Source organism: Mercenaria mercenaria, chromosome 6 (assembly GCF_021730395.1).
Source record: "Mercenaria mercenaria strain notata chromosome 6, MADL_Memer_1, whole genome shotgun sequence".
In the NCBI taxonomy this organism is placed as follows: Eukaryota; Metazoa; Mollusca; class Bivalvia; order Venerida; family Veneridae; genus Mercenaria; species Mercenaria mercenaria.
In genome coordinates, this window is record NC_069366.1 from 48,313,666 (window position 1) to 48,333,798 (window position 20,133).

The 20,133-nt window shown below is 34.9% G+C and overlaps 1 protein-coding gene across 1 annotated transcript in view; it reads right to left on the minus strand.

Moving 5' to 3' along the window:
• Positions 1-3,260: 3,260 nt before the first annotated feature.
• Positions 3,261-20,133, minus strand: part of LOC123548970 (fatty acid 2-hydroxylase-like) — a 51,266-nt gene continuing 34,393 nt past the window's right edge. Inside the window, exons 5-6 of the mRNA XM_045336685.2 lie at positions 17,941-18,190; positions 3,261-14,987 (exon numbers count right to left, since the gene is read on the minus strand). Of these exons, the coding sequence (XP_045192620.1) occupies positions 14,932-14,987; positions 17,941-18,190 (306 nt within the window). The 3' untranslated portion in view covers positions 3,261-14,931. The remainder of the gene's footprint in view (positions 14,988-17,940; positions 18,191-20,133) is intronic.

Sequence of the window (20,133 nt, forward strand, 5' to 3'; positions counted from 1 at the left end):
GATTGAATTCTTCCTTTATAAAACAACCCTTCTTAAATGGACAGCCCTTAAAACAACACTTTTTTTTCCGTCCCCAGACTATTTGGTTTAGAGAACTACTGTTTTGATAAGTTTTTTTTTGTTACTTTGCGTCCGTCAACATTTTCTAAAAAATCTTCTTCTTGAAAACCACTGGGCAGAATTACACCAAACTTCACAGGAATGATCCTTGGGTGGCCCCCTTTCAAAATTGTTCAGAGAATTGAATTCCATGCAGAACTCTGGTTGCCATTGCAACCAAAAGGAAAAACTTTAAAAATCTTGTCCAAAACCACAGGACCTGGGGCTTTGATATCTGGTGTGTAGCATCATCTAGTGGTCCTCTACCATAATTGTTCAAATTATCCCCCTAGGGTCAAATATGGCCCCACCCCGGGGTCACATGGTTTATATAGACTTATATAGGGAAAACTTTGAAAATCTTCTTGTCCAAAACCACAGGGCCTAGAGCTTTGATATCTGGTGTGTAGCATCATCTAGTGGTCCTCTACCAAAATTGTTCAAATTATTCCCCTAGGGTCAAATATGGCCCCGCCCCGGGAGTCACATGGTTTATATAGACTTACATAGGGAAAACTTTGAAAATCTTCTTGTACAAAACCTCACAGTCTAGGGCTTTGATATTTGGTATGTAGCATCATCTAGTGGTCCTCTTCCAATATTGTTCAAATTTTTCCTTTAGGGTCAAATATGGCCCTGCCCTGGGGGTCCCAAGTTTTACACTTATTTAGGGAAAAAAGTTTAAAAATCTTCTTCTCTGAAACCACAACACTTAGACCTTTGATATTTGGTTTGTAGCATTGTCTTATGGTCCTCAACCAAAATTGTTCAAATTGTACCCCTGGGATAAAAAGAGGCCCACCCTGGGGGTTCAAAGTTTTATATAGACTTATACAGGAAAAAACTTTAAAAATCTTCTTGTCTGAAACCATATGACCTAGGCTTTTGATATATGGTATGATGCATTGTCCAGTAGTCGTCTACCAAAATTGTTCAAATTATGCCCCTGGGGTTAAAAGAGGCCCCACCCTGTGGTCACTTAGCTATTATGTGAGTTATATAAGAAAAAATACTTAAAAAGTCATCTGATCCTATTTCAAAGACCGTTTAATTATAATTACCTGATGACCCCAAGTAATATGATGTCACTTTACTGTGACCTTGACCTACTGACCTACTTTCTTGTTTTTTAAGATACGGCCTTGAAATTCTGATGACATACACAGTTTTGCACACCAATCGTAAAACTAAATTTCATTGACCATGAATATGACCTACTGACTTTCTTAATATTTTATCATCAGTATTGAAACATGTAGCTTGTTTATGACATGTGTTACAAGTAATTTGTTGTATAGTTATTTGACATAATTATGTTAACATATACAAGATACAAGAAACTTTATTTTGAGTCGGTCTTACAAACATATAAGATTAGCTTTATGCTATTTTCCGACTATAAAACAAAAGACAATAAAGCAACATATGTAAACGATCATAAATTAAAACTTGTTTGTGTTTTGTATTTTTTTTTAATTGGTTTGTACTTTTCAATCAGGAGTATTTGCTGTGATCCTCATGTTTTATCTAATGACACCAAAATCAACAGGGGTCATCTGTACTGACCATAGACTAACATGATATGAAGTTTAACCTTTACCCTGCTGAATTTCTAAAATGAACTGGTTATTCAATATGGACAGTACCATTTATTATTCAAAGGGGTGTTCACCGAAAAGTTACTGACTGAATAGCGAACAGCGCAGACCATAATCAGCCTGGTCTGCACTGGTCACAAAGGCAAAACCAATTGCCACCAGCAGGCTAAAGGTTAATGGTCCTAGATCTAGGCTATTGAATGGAATAACCTTCACCTTCCATCCCCTTAGACAGAAGTAGTCATCTATAGGCAGAAGACAGGATCATGCTATGAAATTTGATGGATAATTATAAGCATATGCAATTTGCAACTTTTGATAGATAAACCATTTTCAGTCGCAAAGTCACTGTGACCTTGACCTCTGACATACAGAAATACCAAAGGAAATTTGGGTCAAAATCCATTCTCCATTTACCAGTATTGATCTGAAAATGTAACAGTCTCGAGGTCATTGTAACCTTGAACTTTTGACATCCGTGATCCTGACCTTCAAAATTATTTAATAATAGGCCATGTACTGTGCACACAGAAAAAAAAAGGTGGGCTTGATTCATACAGCACCAGGCTATCAGGATCAAAATGAGCCATGATATTTATATCAGGCAATTTGGCATATCCTGCATCTACTAGTATATGAAATTGATGCAGGCACAACTAGCCTGACTTAAACAAGTACAAATTAGGCAGTCAGTGTACCAGGCGAAAAGAAGATACACAATTGAGCCCACCTATTATGAAGGATCCCTTCAGACTCACAGACTACTGATCATAACTTCTTCATTGAAGAGCTAAACTCACCTTTGAGACAGGAATAACTTGTTACCAGGCATGTAATGATCGTGCAGAATGAGCAGGGTAAAAACAGTTTTACTTATTTCCAGGGCTTGGTGTGATTGGTCAGTTACTCAAGTTACTTGGTATGTGGGTGTAGTTATACTTGCACGACAGTCAACTCCGCCTTTATATTTTTTTTAGCTGAACATTAGGTCTAATGTGCAGCCATTCTCTTGAGGTCACTGTCTTTGACCTAATTAATGATAAGTAACAGTCGTCTAACGACAGACATGAACCAAACAACATGCTTCAAAGTGGGTGCTGGGAGAGGGGGAGGATAAAAATTTGAGGAGATTCAACCTTATGATCCAGTATACTTCATTACGATACAATTCTGTTAGTGTGAAAACAAGTTGGCAAATAAGGAAAGCAGGATGCATAGACAAATGAAGTGGCAGGTTGGCCCCATGATGCTCCCTAGGAACCTTAGTGAATAACAAAAAGCTGTGTTCAATAAACGTTTGATGCCCCCAGTGGCATCCTTGTCGATACAAAGCAGCCTAAGTCCAAAACGAGGTCAAGTTCAAGGTCAAACTGAGGTCAGGTGATGTTTGAAGATGAGGAATGGTCACAGGTTACATCTGCATTAGTATCAAGTCATTCTAGTAAGGGGTATTGATGCTAGACGAAACAGTCCCATTTGGTTAACCTCTGAAGGACGGACAGGACAATCACTATACGACTCCCACATCAGTAGATGCCGGGGGCATAAAAACAAGATGCAGTATCTATGTATATCACTTCATATATTTATTTATAGCTTCAATATTATACAGACTATAATAACAAAATAATAGCGAAATTGTAAAGACAGAAGAAAATGTACAGATCCCTCCATATATGAATGAAACTAGATTCAAAAGGTACACTTACATAGCTAGTACCTCTGCCCTTGGCTATAAAATACAAAATGTTTTTAAACTTGATGTAAAATCTTGTATTTCTTGCTCATAGTTATATTTCTCTCTGTTCACAAACAACAATTCTGTTACATGAGCTCTGCCTTGAACAATTTCTAGAGCAGAACCCTTCAGTATCACAAAGTATACAAAAAAAAAACATTTTCAGATTTATTTTATTAAGTTGGTAAAAAAGGAAGTTAGCCCTGTACACTGATAAATATTTTAACAATTTAGTTGAAAACCTGTATAAAAAAAAATTGTTAGAAAAGTCTACTTGTGAAATGTAAATTTTTCTCTTAAAATAGCAAATTAACAGCTGTAAAACAAAACAAAAAAGATTATTCAAAAATATTTATGCATTATAAACGAATACATGTATGTAGTAATTACAGACATGCCCATTACCATACTGCTAGTCCAATATAATAAATATTTAATATATTTTGTTCTATATAATATTAAAAAAAAACTGCATAATCAACAAAAGCAAGCTCTTCCAGGCTGTAGATTGAAAAAAAAAAGAACATGAGATGACAGATCTGAATAAATATACTCAGCTGTAGAAGTAAAGAAATGATTTAAGCTCCTGGATAATAAAATAAGCCACATCTACCTTGGTAGAACATTTGTCATTTAATCTCAAAATAGGATGTTCATTGCCCGCATGACTGAAGGGAAAATAACACAATTTTTAGACGAAGTTATCTTCAATACTTCAACTCTCAAGCCAAAAATTTCTTTGGAGCAACTTTATAATGACTTGCAATTTAAATGTCAAGAATTATATTACATTATGGAATAATGATTCAGCTTCATTTTATCAAATAATCTGATATTTTCCCCTGGAAATCCGGGCAGTGGGTAGCGGGAAATATTTTGATTTACAGTAAACTGCTGACTGCTTGAGGTCCCATGGTGACGAGCTGAATGCTCTAGTTACCCAAGATTTCCCTGTGATCTATACGTTGAAAACAGTCGAGAACCACATGGACTCTTTCACTGTAATATGTTTTTCAGTGAATTACTGAAATATAATGTTTAAATATACCTGGTAACTTCACATAGAAAATATCAAATGTATATATTTAAATGGTACAGAATAAATATTGGACAAAATGTTATTTAAAACGAAATATCTTTCCCTCAACCTTATCCAACATTTTCACTTGTGGTTATGTCAGTCGTGAAAGATGGCACCTGGTGTACACTCAAAGAAAGATTATTTATCTTAGTTAATAAAAACAATTTAAAGTAGTTCTGCACATTTGATAAACCGGAAGTCATTTATCCGGAAAACGTAGAATAAAATCTGGATTCGGTAAACCGAAATGAAAATCATTTATGAATAAATGGTAACTTGCAATTTAATTTATTACAATGGCACTGTTACTATCTTTCTAAAGTTAAAATATGATATTAAAACATCTGACACGTTAAATAATTCAATGTAATGTCTGAAAATTAGCTTAAAATGTGCGGTTCACCTTAATCACAGTCAAATATCTCAAAAATAAGCACTTGGACCTATACATATTATTTCACCTAATTATAGACCATATATTTATTTACGACTTTGGGAAGTTTCATTAAAATCTACATTGTAGAAAAATTTCTATTCGCGAAAATGTTATGAAAGTTGCGATTTTCCCATAGACTCCCATGATGAAAAATTGCGTGAGGTCCAATTTTTTCAGATAAATCTAGCGAAAAATCAAGTGCACAATCCTATCTTTTTTATTTGCTGAACTTTCTAAGTATATTCTGAAGTTTTGAAAAATCAGAGTTTAATCAAATTCTACATTGTAGGAAAAAGTTCGATCCAAACGTGCAGAACTACCTTAACAGTTAACATTTCAGTGTCTTCAGATGTCAAGATTCAGAACATAGCAATTTCATCACAATTTAGTCAAGCGCATTCAGAATGTACATGTAAAACATGTATCTGAAGTTTAAAACTTGTAAATTTATATGTTGTGAGCAACTCAGAAGTTTTTTGGCTAATTTTCAGCAGATGTTTGTAACTATACATTATGGGTATTTCTACATAAAGATGTAAACAAACCCATCTTATAACCTTGAACTAATTTTTTACCTCGGCAACAGACGCAAACACTGTAACAACATGACTGTTGATATGACTAGGGTGTACACTATTACAGTTATCCAATTTTTTGTGTATATATCAACATCATTTTCCCCCCATTCACTCAAAGTACCGTAGGCCAAATGGTACATAAAATCAAACCCCTGTAAATAAAAAACCCTTAGAATCCAAAAATACCCTACAAAATTGACCTAGAACAGAATAAGTCCGAAATAAAATATAATAAGAAATGAATATAAACTTCCCAATAATTCTCTCTTTCTGCGTAAATAGGCAAAGAAAGTTAAAATGGACGGCTTAATTAGTACTATGTAGTAAAACCCATTATTTACATACAAGAAAATGCCAGTAAGAGTCAATTATACAATACTACAGACATTGCTAGACTAACATACATCACTGCACAATTTTCAAAGATTACCAGTGCATATACAAAACAATAATTCACATATGTGACCATGGTGCATATGAAATCACAACTGTTACAGTGTTAAACATGGACAACATAAAAATGAACACAACAAGAGGACCATGATGGTCCTGAATCGCTCACCTCTTCCCACATGACCCAGTTTTGAGTATGACGTCATTATTTGACATAGTGACCTAGTTTTTGAGATAATGTGACCCAGTTTTAAACTTGACCTAGATATTATCAAGATAAAAATTCTGACCAATTTTCATGAAGATCCATTGAAAAATATGGTCTCTACAGAGGTCACAAGGTTTTTCTAATATTTGACCTACTGACCTAGTTTTCAAAGGTAACTGACCCTGTTTTGAACTTTACCTAGATATCATCAAGGTGAACATTCTCACTAATTTTCATGAAGATCTCATGAAAAATATGGCCTCTAGAGAGGTCACAAGGTTTTTCTATTTTTATACCTACTGGCCTAGTTTTTGACCGCACGTAACCCAGTTTCGAAACTGACCTAGATATCATCAAGGTGAACATTCAGATCAATTTTCATGAAGATCCATGGAAAAATATGGCCTCTCGAGAGGTCAAAAGATTTTAAAAATTTTAGACCTACTGACCTAGTTTTTGACCGCAGTTGATCCAGTTTCAAACTTGACCTAGATATCATCAGATGAACATTCAGACCAACTTTCATACAGATCCCATGAAAAGTATGGCCTCTAGAGAGGTCACAAGGTTTTTATATTATTTGACCTACTGACCTAGTTTTTTAAAGCATGTGACCCAGTTTCAAAGTTGACCTAGATATCATCAAGGTGAACATTCTGACCAATTGTTATGGAGATCCATTCACAAGTATGGCCTCTAGAGAGGTCACAAGGTTTTTCTATTTTTAGACCTACTGACCTAGTTTTTGTCCGCACATGACCCTGTCTCGAACTTGACCTAGATATCATCAAGATGAACATTCAGACCAACTTTCATACAGATCCCATCAAAAATGTGAGCTCTAGAGTGGTCACAAGCAAAAGTTTACGGACAGACGCACGCATGCACGGACGGACGATGGACACCGCGCGATCACAAAAGCTCACCTTGTCACTTTGTGACAGGTGAGCTAAAAATGATATCAGCGTGTATTACGTCACCGAAGCACAGGGCTGCCTGTAGTCTGTTTTTTCGTTAAATGAAAAGCTTATCAAAAAGAAAGGTCAATGTAGCAAGAAATTACCAATCAAATAACATAAATGAGCCGTGCCACGAGAAAATCCGTGCAGTCTGGTCAGGATCCATGCTGTTCGCTTATGGTTTCTCTAATTGCAGTAGGCTTTAAAAGCGAACAGCATGGATCCTGACCAGACTGCGCGGATGCGCAGGCTGGTCTGGATCCATGCTGGTCGCAAACCCAGTATGTTGATTTTCTCATGGCACGGCTCAAAGCAGTATCTTATACATAAAGTACAGTCAAACTCCATCCACTCCAACTCAGATAATTAGAACACCGACATCGCTTGAACTCATCGTCCGGTCCCAGCAAAATCCCTATATAATATAGGATCAAACAACCAAATATGAAAAAGTTAAGCCGGTCCCACTGAGTTTAAGACAACGAAGGTCGACTGTACCTTATTTCATAATGTAAATCACCAGTGTCTTTTGAAGTGTAATATCTTCATAATAATAAGACACACTCACATAAGTCAATTATATTCTAGAGTGAGTGAGTGAGTTGGGTTTTACGGCGAATCGACACAAAATGGTCATATATTGCCGAGAAGTTAGAACTTACAATATTATGCAATACAGTTCCAATGATTAAATGCAGTATGAAATTAACACGACTGAAATTTTACATGGCAACATGAGAATAAGGACAATGTCTTACAGGGTAATATTCCTGCAAATCTGCACACTATTTACGTTTCACCAAATATTTGTACATAAAAATTCTTAACAACTATTTCACTCTACGCTACGGTAAAACACTATTAAAATACTAAGTGGAATGTTTTAAAGACATGTATCATACCAAGGAAATCACGCAAAGATCAAGGTCATCAAATGTGAACTAAAGACCAAACTCTTATAATTAGCCAACAACAACATTACACAGTAAACATGCAGGCCAACTCGGCTTGAAGTCCCTCACTTTATACAGATGGGATTAAAGATATAATGAAACATGTATAGAGTTCCGTATGAAAAACAGATTTTTCTTTTTAAAGTCATGTCCTTTTCATATTTATATTGATGAACTGGCTTGTCGAGACAACTTAAAATGGGAAAAACCTGACGTATAAGTCTGCTTTGCATAATAACATATCACTTCCTCTATTGTCTACAGAGGTAAAAAAAAAAGATGTTTATGCTTAGCGATGGAAGCCCAGCACCAGCTTAGTATATCTATAGCTCTCCAGAGAGCTGAAATATATGCAATCTTCTGGGAAGAAATGAGATTTTCCTTTTGCGGCAAATGTTTAAAGAAATAATATATAGCAGAACAATGCTTTAACATTTTGACTCAATATGACGAGTTTACATCCTTGCTGAATAATATCACGAGGACATAGCCCGACTGAATTATACAAATGGCGTGACGTCAATGCGTAACTGTGTTTTAACAAAGTAGATCAAATATGGTAGCACTCTTTCTCCGCACTTCTACGGCGCCAAATGATATGTTAATGTGACGTTTTCCATGTTTTAACGGAAATGTGCATGGAATTTTTCATATCAGAATGTCTGATAAAACGTAATATACACAGACAAATTTGAATTGACGACTGTCACAAAACAGTGTGTGTCATCGACCTTGTATCTTGACCCAAACAGTCATCAGACAGAAAAATTATGTACCTAAACACAGTTCTTTTGTGGAGCCAGTAGTTCAGGAAAGGTATTACAGACTTAACAGTATTTTAACATTCATAAAAACTTTGATAAACTCAAAAATTTATAAAAAAAAACTCTGATAAACTATAAATGCTCTTAACTTCTGTTTTGTAAATAACCATAAGACCTGACAAAGAAAGTCTTGAGGTAATGATAGGTTTGTCACATACGAAAAAAAAGCGAAAATTTTTTTGTCAGCTAAAGCACACAAAAAGTAAACTACCTTACCCATGTCACATGATCTTAACTCTTTTTAACTTACAGTTAGAAAACAGCCCTATATATGAATCTAACATCATAATAAATGGATACAACTTTCAAGAAATATTCATAAAAAAAATATTAACCCTAACCCTGCTAAATTTCTATAATGAACTGGTCCATCTTTCAATTTGGACAGTACCATTAACTGTAAAAAGGGGTGCTTACCAAAAACGATACTGACTGAATGGCGAACAGTGCAGATCATGATCAGACTGCATGGACGTGCAGGCTGATCATGATCTACACTGGTCACAAAGGCAGAAGCAAATCGTGCCCAGCATGATAAGGGTTAAGTATTACATGTATTTTACTATGTTATTGTCAGTTCTTTAACCTGCACTAAATAGTTACATTTGTATAAATTAAGTATGAAAAAAGTACAATATAAGTATGTCTAATTCACTGATATGCAATTCCCCAAAGAATAATGCAATTCCCCAAAGAATATATTTTTGAAAACCCAACTGGTGACAGGCCATTCAAAGAAACATCACCTATCCAAAAAATATGAAATTTTCTATGTATACCAAAGACCGGAATAACTAACAAAAATAAATAAACAAGCAAATTTACTTCAAACTTCAGATCACGCATAACAGATCACATAACCGCTAGCCTTTAAGGTAGTGGACGTAATGACAATCGGCAATTTCCGTTCATTTACGTATTTTCCGTATGAGATTTTGGCATTCTCCTGTTATTGTGAAAGTAACTTCTGTTAATGTCGAAGGATGCCGAAATCGAATACGGAGGACACGGAATGCACTGAAACAGCCGATTGTCATTACGGGTCCATTATCTTAACTGCACATTTATACACTACAAAATAGATCTAAAACCTAAAATACACATCTTAGCTACAACTGTAGGCCATACACACTAATTACAATAACAACCGATCAAAATGTCCAAAACAAAAACAAATCGCGTAAATAAACGGCACTTGACCATATTACATAAATCATAGCATAGGAAAGCATGTTATGTACATAATGGGCACAATTATCAATTTTAATAGTTCATATATCTGATACAAACATTCAAACATTATTTTTGTGTATTTTGATATTTTATCAATGGTCTCAGTAACTCTACCTGTAAAGCCCTCTCAAAAACTGCTAAATGGCAAAATACTTCATGAATAAAAGCAGAATATGGAAAATATTCTACTACAAGTAAACAAACAAATTCTGATTTGCCTATCAAAAGCTTCTACCAGTTCTCAAAAAATATCCATAAGTACCTTATAACAAAAAGCATTTTTTAAACATGACCTTAACTGATTTTTTTTTTTCACAAACATTTTTACAGGGGAAAAATATGTCAGCAGGCACCACCAATTCTAATACCTAGAATTATGTTTTATATATAGTCTGATTTTTATAAAATTTGGCTCAAACCTGTTTGGCATTTGGAAGAGTGTATTTTTCCCCCTGATGTAATATACTATATCATTCACAAGTTTAAAATATTAAAAAAATTTTAGAATACATATTATGTAAAAAAGGAGTAAACATGTCAACACAATGCAGATAACCGGGTAATTAAATACTTTCCACTCTTATCTTACAGCTCAATTCAAGATAACTTTTCTGATTAAAGAAATAACTTGAAATAAAATCATGCACAGATCTTGTATTATGTTTGTACTGATTGGTTTACGTCACATGGGCATAAATCAGATTATAAACTGACTTTCCATCTTTAACGGTGGCGGAGGATGCCAGGTGTTCCTTTGGACAATACTTCATGTACTGATTAGCAACTGTGTTTCCTCAAAACATGACACAAGAACGGCTCGAATCACCAGAGTTGAAAGGCAAATTGTACAAAGTCAGCCGCCTTAACCACTTGGCCATGGCGGCACGTTGCAAAGATCTTTATCTGTGCCTTCAATTTGAAATCAACAGCAGCCGTATTTGCATAGATGATGACAAGATGTTAAGAAACAGTTATAACTACAGGAAACTATGTGCAACAGTAACTGTTCTTCACATACGAAAAATGAAGACTTCATAACAAACAGTACTAGTTATTACACAGCACTAGTATCTCATTGAAAATAAAACATGAAAATGCCTTGGAACAGGCAGAATGCTGATTCAACAAAATACACAAATTTATTACACTTAAATCCATAAAAAAATCTGTTTAAAGTATTCCCTGCTGCAGAGTCACTAACAAAATTGGAAGAAAGCAAGACCATTCTAAAATCTACATAAACAAATCTACAAAAGGTACAAAATCGACTGACAAATATACCACTTAGTATGAATATGAATATGTAAATTTATACTTGTCTAAAAAACATAAAAGTTTACTGCAATGTTGAAAATTATACACTAAATATGCTTTATAGATTCCATTGATTCTCCTGCTAACTCTGTTACATTTAACATGTTTCAATAAATGAATCATTGGATACTTTTCTCTTCTCGTTCACTCTACTAGCTGGGAACTAGTGGACAGACAGTACCAGTTTCCTGACAAGACACTAATAAAAGCTTTTCTTTGATGTTTGATTCAGGTTATTTGGATGCTTGTTCTTTAAGTCTAGGAGGGAATACTTTCCCATAAGTTATTATTCATGTAAAATTTTAAAATATCTCATCCGTGTCTAAAACAAGATTTTCCAGCTCAAAAAGCATAGGGACAGCATTGAGAATATGTAACATTTTTAACTTTTGTGTACACTTAATATTTTACACTATAAACGATACCTATCAAGATTATGTTTCAAACAAAATTCTTGTTAACATTCCCTGGCTTTTGTAGGTACTTTTGACTTCCAGGTTACCCTTAATATGCATTGTTAGAAAGATTATAACTTGAAGAAATGTAAAAATAAATAAATTACCTGTCAATCCTCAGTGAAACATTAATTTTGTTCAGCCTCTGGTTTAAAAATTTTCAACTTTTTTGATTTGAGTCTTTTGAAAATACTAATTTATAACCAGTAATCATTTTTGTTTTTGATCAGTAAATCAGTGCATATAATAATTTTTTTTCATGTAGCTTTTATGTTTTGCTATTTGATTTTATAGAGCCTTTTCCCCAAGTTTAGGAATTCACTGTTGGAGATAATGATGATTTAACCCTTAGCCTGCTGCAGGCGAATTTAACAGCCTTTGCAAACAGCTTGGAACCAGATCAGACGCCGATTAAATCGGCGTCTGATCAGGTTCCAAGCTGTTTGCTACTCTGACAATATTTCTTCCAATTTTGGAGCAAATTGAATGAACTTTACAATTTAAGCAGACGACATTTCCAGCAGACGACAAATTATCTAGCATGCTAAAGGTTAAATTTTTGAATCTCATCATTTGTCAAATTGGCAAAAAACATCAAGAGTACTACTGAGTACTGACCTGCTAGTACTTAAAATATTATACAGAAAAAGAAGGCCTTTTAACAACTGCTTAAGCATTCGAGCATATTGTGTCACACGCAGTAAACTTATATGTATCTTACTTGTGTAAAATGTCAATAACTCAATAATGACTGCAGTACAACTACAGCCATATTGCACCGATATGATATGTTAATATACACAAAAGTAGATGGAAGTACATAAATATCAGTCAAAAACCTTCCTAGCAAAGGTACGTTATTACAAATGTAACTAAATTACTAATAACTAAAATGCATAAATAACTTAAATACAATAACAACATATTTACATTTTTACCTAAAATTTATCATGTACACTCAGACTTCTTTTTTCCGACTCTCTTCAATCAGAACATGGTAATTACAAAAAGAGCCACACCATGAGAAAACCAACATAGCGCATTTGCGACCAGCATGGGTCCAGACCAGCCTGCATATACTGCGCAGTCTGGTCAGGATCCATGTTTTCGCTAACGGTTTCTCTAAATGCAATAGGCTTTGAAAGCAAACAGCATGGATCCTGACCAGACTGCGCAGATGTGCAGGCTGGTCTGGATCCATGCTGGTCGCAAACGCAATATGTTGGTTTTCTCATGGTGTGGTTCAAATATTTTTGCAAGTGTTGTAACTGTATATAGACAAAAAGCAGATTTTTACTGACTGTGTGAAATCACATTCTCAACAGGAAAAGAAGTATTTGTCTGGTACCTGTAAGTATCTGAAATGTACAGGTTTTTTCTTTATAAAGACAGTTTCTAACCTATTACTTTTTAACTCCCCAAATAAAAGATAGAAAGTAAAATACAAAAATGTTCAGCGAAAAACTACAATAGTGTAGGTAACATGAAATGCATTTGAAATTAAATATGAAAAAGAACCAAAAAACGCGGGGACATAACATTACGAAATTCCTATTTAAAATGAATTGTATAACCCCCTCAACCCATCGGGTTCCTCCCCCATTTAAACGTTGTATTAAATGCAAAAGAATATAATGTTTAGATAATACATATTTTGTTATAAAAACAACTGCTTCAGATCTATGTATATACGTGCAGATATACATTGTATAAACCTGTCCTAGAAATTCAGCAAATAAAATCACAATTTTAAAGCACGGGAAAAAGCAAAATCTATATTTGGTACACAATGGCAAGAAAATTCTTTTCCTGCCTAAAGAAAAGAGCTGCTAAAAATGTGTGATAACTTTTGGACATGACTTTATTCTGTATGAAACTCAGAGTGAGTGTTTAGAAATGAAATGTATTTTAAGTTTTCAGTTGGAAAACAGTAAAGCAAATAAGAATGTCTATGTGAAGTCAATCAACAATGTTCCTCCAAAATCGGTCAATGACGTCTATACCAGATCAATCAACAATGTTACAAAAAAACACTGTCTTAAGATAATTCTCAGTAAAACCTTTTTATAATGTGTATGAATGTTTCTGTTTTAAAAATGCAAATATACATCAGTGTTCAAGGTTATATAACTGATTTTTCAGGAAAGCGGTGGTCATTGGTTCAAGCCCCTCTGTAGTCATAACCACACCTTCTCATAATTATGACACCAGCACTGATTATTCCAGGAAGCAGACTTGAGAGGGGTTCAAATAAGCTTGAAGCTTTCACCACAGTCGCACTAAAATAAATTGGTATAAACTAAAAGTACGTTTGGTGACCACCGGCATCTCATCAGTTGTATTCTAGCAAAAATTTACTTCTCTAGTTTCCAAACTCAGATTTATAACATTGAACACCAGAGGCTAAGCTTATTCTGTTAACCTGTCACATAATATTTTTCTTTTACTCCAATCACATACAGCTTTGTTCACAAGATGGTATAAAACAGAGTACTTTTTTTGCTGTTATTCTTTTTTCCAAACAAAAGACACTTAATACAAAGCGTAGAGCACTTCCAACACTTAGAACATCAAATTTCATTAATTTCTTATGTACCTGAGGTAAAACAACAAATTTACAACAAATGGTAAATAAAAATACACTTTCTGTTTTATCATTAACAAATATATCTTCTTCAATGTGGAATGATAGATTGTGTACAACAACAACAACAACAACAACAACAAGAGCCATTCTAGTATTCATAACTTAAACAGAAGCATAGAATTATAAAGTTATTTCCTAACAATTCATTTTAACAACATTTTTTTTTACTTGACATAACATCACAAAATAATTAACATCACATAATAACTGTCCTACTTTTTATCAACATAATACAGACAGATGAACTCCCCTTAGCACAGATCTGGATTTCATGAGAAATGCGTTGCTGCCCATATGACCCAGTTTCAAGGTCAACTCTTTGCTGATTTCTAGGTGAAGGTCATACTGGCTAGAAAGTTATAAATATAGGCACTATGATTGGACAGAACTCGGCTGACCTCTGACCTTCCCAACCTCATCTGATCAAAGTTCCAAATGGAAAATCCCACAGCTTCGAAGAAATTCCAAAGCCTGAAAAAAAAGATACAAAAATCATTTTTAGTATTCTTTCTTTACTACAATCTTTTCTGTATGATAAAATTATTTCAGTTTGGTTGCCAAGAAGGTATAAAACTTGTTTGACCCTCAAATTTGCTTTCCAGGGAAAATCTTGTACAGACATCTAAAGAAGTGTCATGATCTGGTTCCCAGCTTTTAAGACAGAGTTTTGAAACCAGTCTCAAAATGGTCTATTTTGAAATCAAGCTCAATATCAACCAATCAGATGTTTTATTATCTTGACCCACAGCAGACACTCATTTCTAATTCACTGTCGCCCAATTTTCCTACAAACAGCCACACTAAATTATGTTTAGAACAAGAGGACCATGATGGTCCTGATTCGCTCACCTGTCCCCATGTGACCCAGTTTTCAACTGAGTATGACGTCGTTTTTTCTATTATTTGACATAGTGACCTAGTTTTTGAGCTCATGTGACCCAGTTTTGAATTTGACCTAGATATCATCAAGATAAAAATTCTGATCAATTTTCATGAAGATCTCATGAAAAATATGGCCTCTAGAGAGGTCACAAGATTTTTCTATTATCTGACCTAATGACCTAGTTTTTTGACCGCACATGACCCAGTTTCGAACTTTACTTAGATATCATCAAGGGGAACATTCAGACCAATTTTCATGAAGATCCATTGAAAAATATGGCCACTAGAGAGGTCGAAAGGTTTTTCTATTTTTAGATCTACAAACCTAGTTTTTGATCGCAGTTGACCCAGTTTCGAATTTGACCTAGATATCATCAAAATGAACATTCAGACCAATTTTCATACAGATCCCATGAAAAATATGGCCTCTAGAGAGGTCACAAAGTTTTTTTATTATTTGACCTACTGACCTAGTTTTTGATGTCACGTGACCCAGTTTCGAAACTGAACTAGATATCATCAAGTTGAACATTCTGACCAATTTTCATGAAGATCCATTGAAAAGTATGGCCTCTAGAGAGGTCACAAGGTTTTTCTATTTTTAGACCTACTGACCTAGTTTTTGAGGGCATGTGACCCAGTTTCGAATCTGACCTAGATATCATCAAGATGAACATTCAGACCAACTTTCATGCAGATCCCATGAAAAATATGGCCTCTAGAGAGGTCACAAGGTTTTTTTATTATTTGACCTACTGACCTAGTTTTTGACGGCACGTGACCCAGTTTCAAACCTGACCTAGATATTATCAAGGTGAACATTCTGACTAATTTTCATGAAGATCCATTGAGAAGTATGGCCTCTAGAGAGGTCACAAGGTTTTTCTATTTTTAGACCTACTGACCTAGTTTTGGACCGCACGTGACCCAGTTTCGAACTTGACCTAGATATCATCAAGATGAACATTCTGACCAATTGTCATAAAGATCCCGTGAAAAATGTGACCTTTAGAGTGGTCACAAGCAAAAGTTTATGCATGGACTGATGGACGGACGCATAGACGACGGACGCTGTGCGATCACAAAAGCTCACCTTGTCACTTTGTGACATGTGAGCTAAAAAGAGTTGTCCACAAGACAGCTCCCTGGATTAACCAACATCTTCCAAGTTGTACTAGAACTGTCACAGGAGTGACGAATACCCCCACAATACGGTCTTGTCACAGAAGAATGGCAACCATAAGAAAGACATGGCCACAAGAAGGTGCAATTTAAATCGAACCTGACCTGTATTTTATGATGATACACATGTATACCAAAACTTATCTAAATCTGTCAACCTTTTTGCGAGTTATTGTCCGGCAACCATGAGTCTGACAAATTTTAAGTTGGAAAGGGGCCATAACTACATATAAAATTGGTTGTTTGTAGCCAAAGTCGAACTTTACCTGTATTTCATAATGTTACACCTGTGTACCAAAAACATTTAAATCTGTCAAGAACTGTCACTGGAGTGTTTAATGACTCTAATGGTAGATGAATATTGCACAACAGCTTGAGTATGTGTTAAAAAATATCAAACAATAAGAGAGGTACAGATAAAGTGTATCAAAACACTATATAAGTATAATTCTAAGCAAAAAGGGGGCATAATTCATGAAATATTGGTGCAAGATTTATGCACCTTGTGTCATATAATGTGGGTGATGATGTGGAACAACTACTTCAAGTTTGAAACAAATGCATTTCATAATAACTGAGATATAATGAAAATGCATCAAATTTAACCTTAAATTCTAAGTAAAAGGGGGCATAATTCATGAAAAATTGGTGTCAGAGTTATGCACCTTGTGTCACATGATGTGGGTGATAAGGTGGAACATCTATTTTAAGTTTGAATCAAATCCATTTAGTAATAACTGAGATATACTGAAAATGCATCAAAATTAACCTTAAATTCTAAGTAAAAGGGGGCATAATTCATGAAAAATTAGTGTCAGAGTTATGCACCTTGTGTCACATGATGTTGGTGATAAGGTGGAACATCTATTTTAAATCTGAATCAAATCCATTTAGTAATAACTGAGATATAGTGAAAATGCATCAAAATTAACCTTAAATTCTAAGTAAAAGGGGGCATAATTTGTGAAAAATTGGTGTCAGAGTTATGCACCTTGTGTCACATGATGTGGGTGATAAGGTGGAACATCTATTTTAAGTTTGAATCAAATTAATTGAGTAATAACTGAGATATAGATTTCGGAACGTGACAGGACGCGACCTGACGCATCGTGACACGACAAAACTGACTCCTATATAGCACCCCCCAAAGATGCAGTACATGCACTGGTTACTGAGATAGGAACTTGCACACAAAATTTTAACCAACTGGAAGACTTGAAGGAGTAGAATAGCTCACACTATTCTTTACAGTAGAGCTAAAAATGAATTTAGACACCAAAACAATTCCACTGCTTTATATCTCACACTTAGATTTATACAATTACAAACTTCAATGCATTGAAATAACACCATTTCTTACCTTGATCTTGTGCTTTAAAATGATGTTTTACATGATATGTCTTGAGATCTTTGAAATATGATGACGAAGGGTTGCCATGATGTAGGTAGTAATGTGTCATGTCGTAGCACAGATATCCAAAAATTGTACCAGCAAACACAACATGATTTACAGCCGTAGGTGCTAAGGTCCAGTACAAGAAGTATATAACTGTTGCTAGCACACAAGCAGGTACATGTGGGAACACAAGGCGAGTTCTATCCATTGGCGACTGTAAAGAGAATGATACATGTAAATTTAATTAATCTGTATGTTGCAATACATCATAGGTACATAACACATGATGACTGAAGCACCAGCAGATCCCTGAACATACAGTTATGATGAAATTATAAGACTATAAGTATATTAACTTTTAGCCTGCTGGTGGCAAGTGATTTTGCCTTTGCGGCCAGTGCAGACCAAGATCAGCCTGCACATCCGTCCAAGCTGACCATGGTCTGCACTGTTCGCTTTTCAGTCAGTAAATTTTCAGTGAACACCCCTTTGAATAGTAAGTGGTACTGCCCAAATTGAATAATGGACCAGTCCATTTTAGAAATTTAGCAGGGTAAAGGTTAAGTAACATGTAAATAATGACAAAGTAACAAGTTAAAGCATAGCAAAAGTTCCTTCTAGAGCACATCTATATAAATATAAAATGATCATCTTGTAAAATTTTGTTTGCAATGTCTGTTTTATACTGCCAAAAAATGTCAGGTAAGTATTTACGCTAGTTATTTAACATAAATTGTTAAATCCAACAACAAATTAAATCTGTTACCACTTTCAGTAGAGTAAATACGGCAATAAGACATTGACCCGGTCAATCCATTATGATTTGATGTGTGAATTTGTTGCGCATAATTAGAGAGTCGCAATGGGGTTTGTTTTCACATATTAACCATGCATTTGAAGGTAACAACAATATTTTGTTGTTTACAATTAAATTTGCTGATATACTATCTGGACGACTGAATGTACATATGTTATGTTCTTCAAGAATGGAGGAAATTAAAGAATCAATCAATCATCCTCGCGTTCAGTCAGAGAGTCCCCTTAATTGAGAAAGACTAGTTTAACGTCAGAGGTAATTTCTAAGGTCACGGAGTTTAACTGGCCAGCTTGAAATTACAACAGCTTTCGATATCAGTAGCTCAGTCAAGTGTGACTTACCGAATTAAGATATTCCTTCTCAAGAGAAGGAACAATAATGGTACCTTATCATAATAAACTTTAACACAAAAGCTGCATAATAATAAATATTCTTCTTTCTTATTCTCATTTTTCTCCACTAATTAGTGACCAAGCTCCTTTGTTATCTTTATTATGTTAGAGGTGAAGCATATTTATAATTTCCTTAGACCAAGTCCACTTCCTTTCCTTACTTTCCAGTTACCACACTCAATTCTATCTTTTTTTTTTCATTTCCACCTGGCTTAATCCTTACTTTTGTTTTTTTCTTGCATTCAGTCAGAAGATTATTAATTTTTTTCTTTTATTCTTGTATTAGTTATATCCAGCCAGCTCTATTAATCTTTTTACTTCCAGATACAAACCTCATCATCACTTTAACAAGTACTTTATTTTTATCACCCCTTCTACCTTCTATGGGGTATATTGTCTGTTTGTCTGTCTGTGTGCTGCTCGGTTCTGCCATTTGGTTTCCATTCAGATACAAAGAATGCTTGGTCTTACAATACCGGTAGTCAAATTTCATAGGATGATTGCTTGAGGTCAGCCACTTTGGGGGGGGTGGGGGGTGGGGGGGGGGGGGGGGGCAATAGGTCAAGGTCATAATAACCTTGATACTGAAAAAAGATTCAGCAAAATGGGTTAAGAACACTGTGGCCTACAGTCAACAAACTCCATTCCATGTCTGCATGTGATCAGTAGATGACCCATGCTGTTTTGGGAGTCTGTAGGTCAAAGATCAAGATCATAATGACCTTGAGACTATAAACGGTTTCAGCAAAATAAGTTAAGAACAATGTGGCCTGCAGCCTTCAAACTTCATTTGATGATTGCATGTGGTCAGTAGATGACCCCTACTGCCCCTAAGGCAGACAGTCTTCATAGGATGGTTGCCTATAGTTGGTAGCTGACCCCTGTTGTTTTTGTGGTAATCTGTTCAAAGGTCAAGGCATATAAAATTACATGACCAATTGCCTTCTG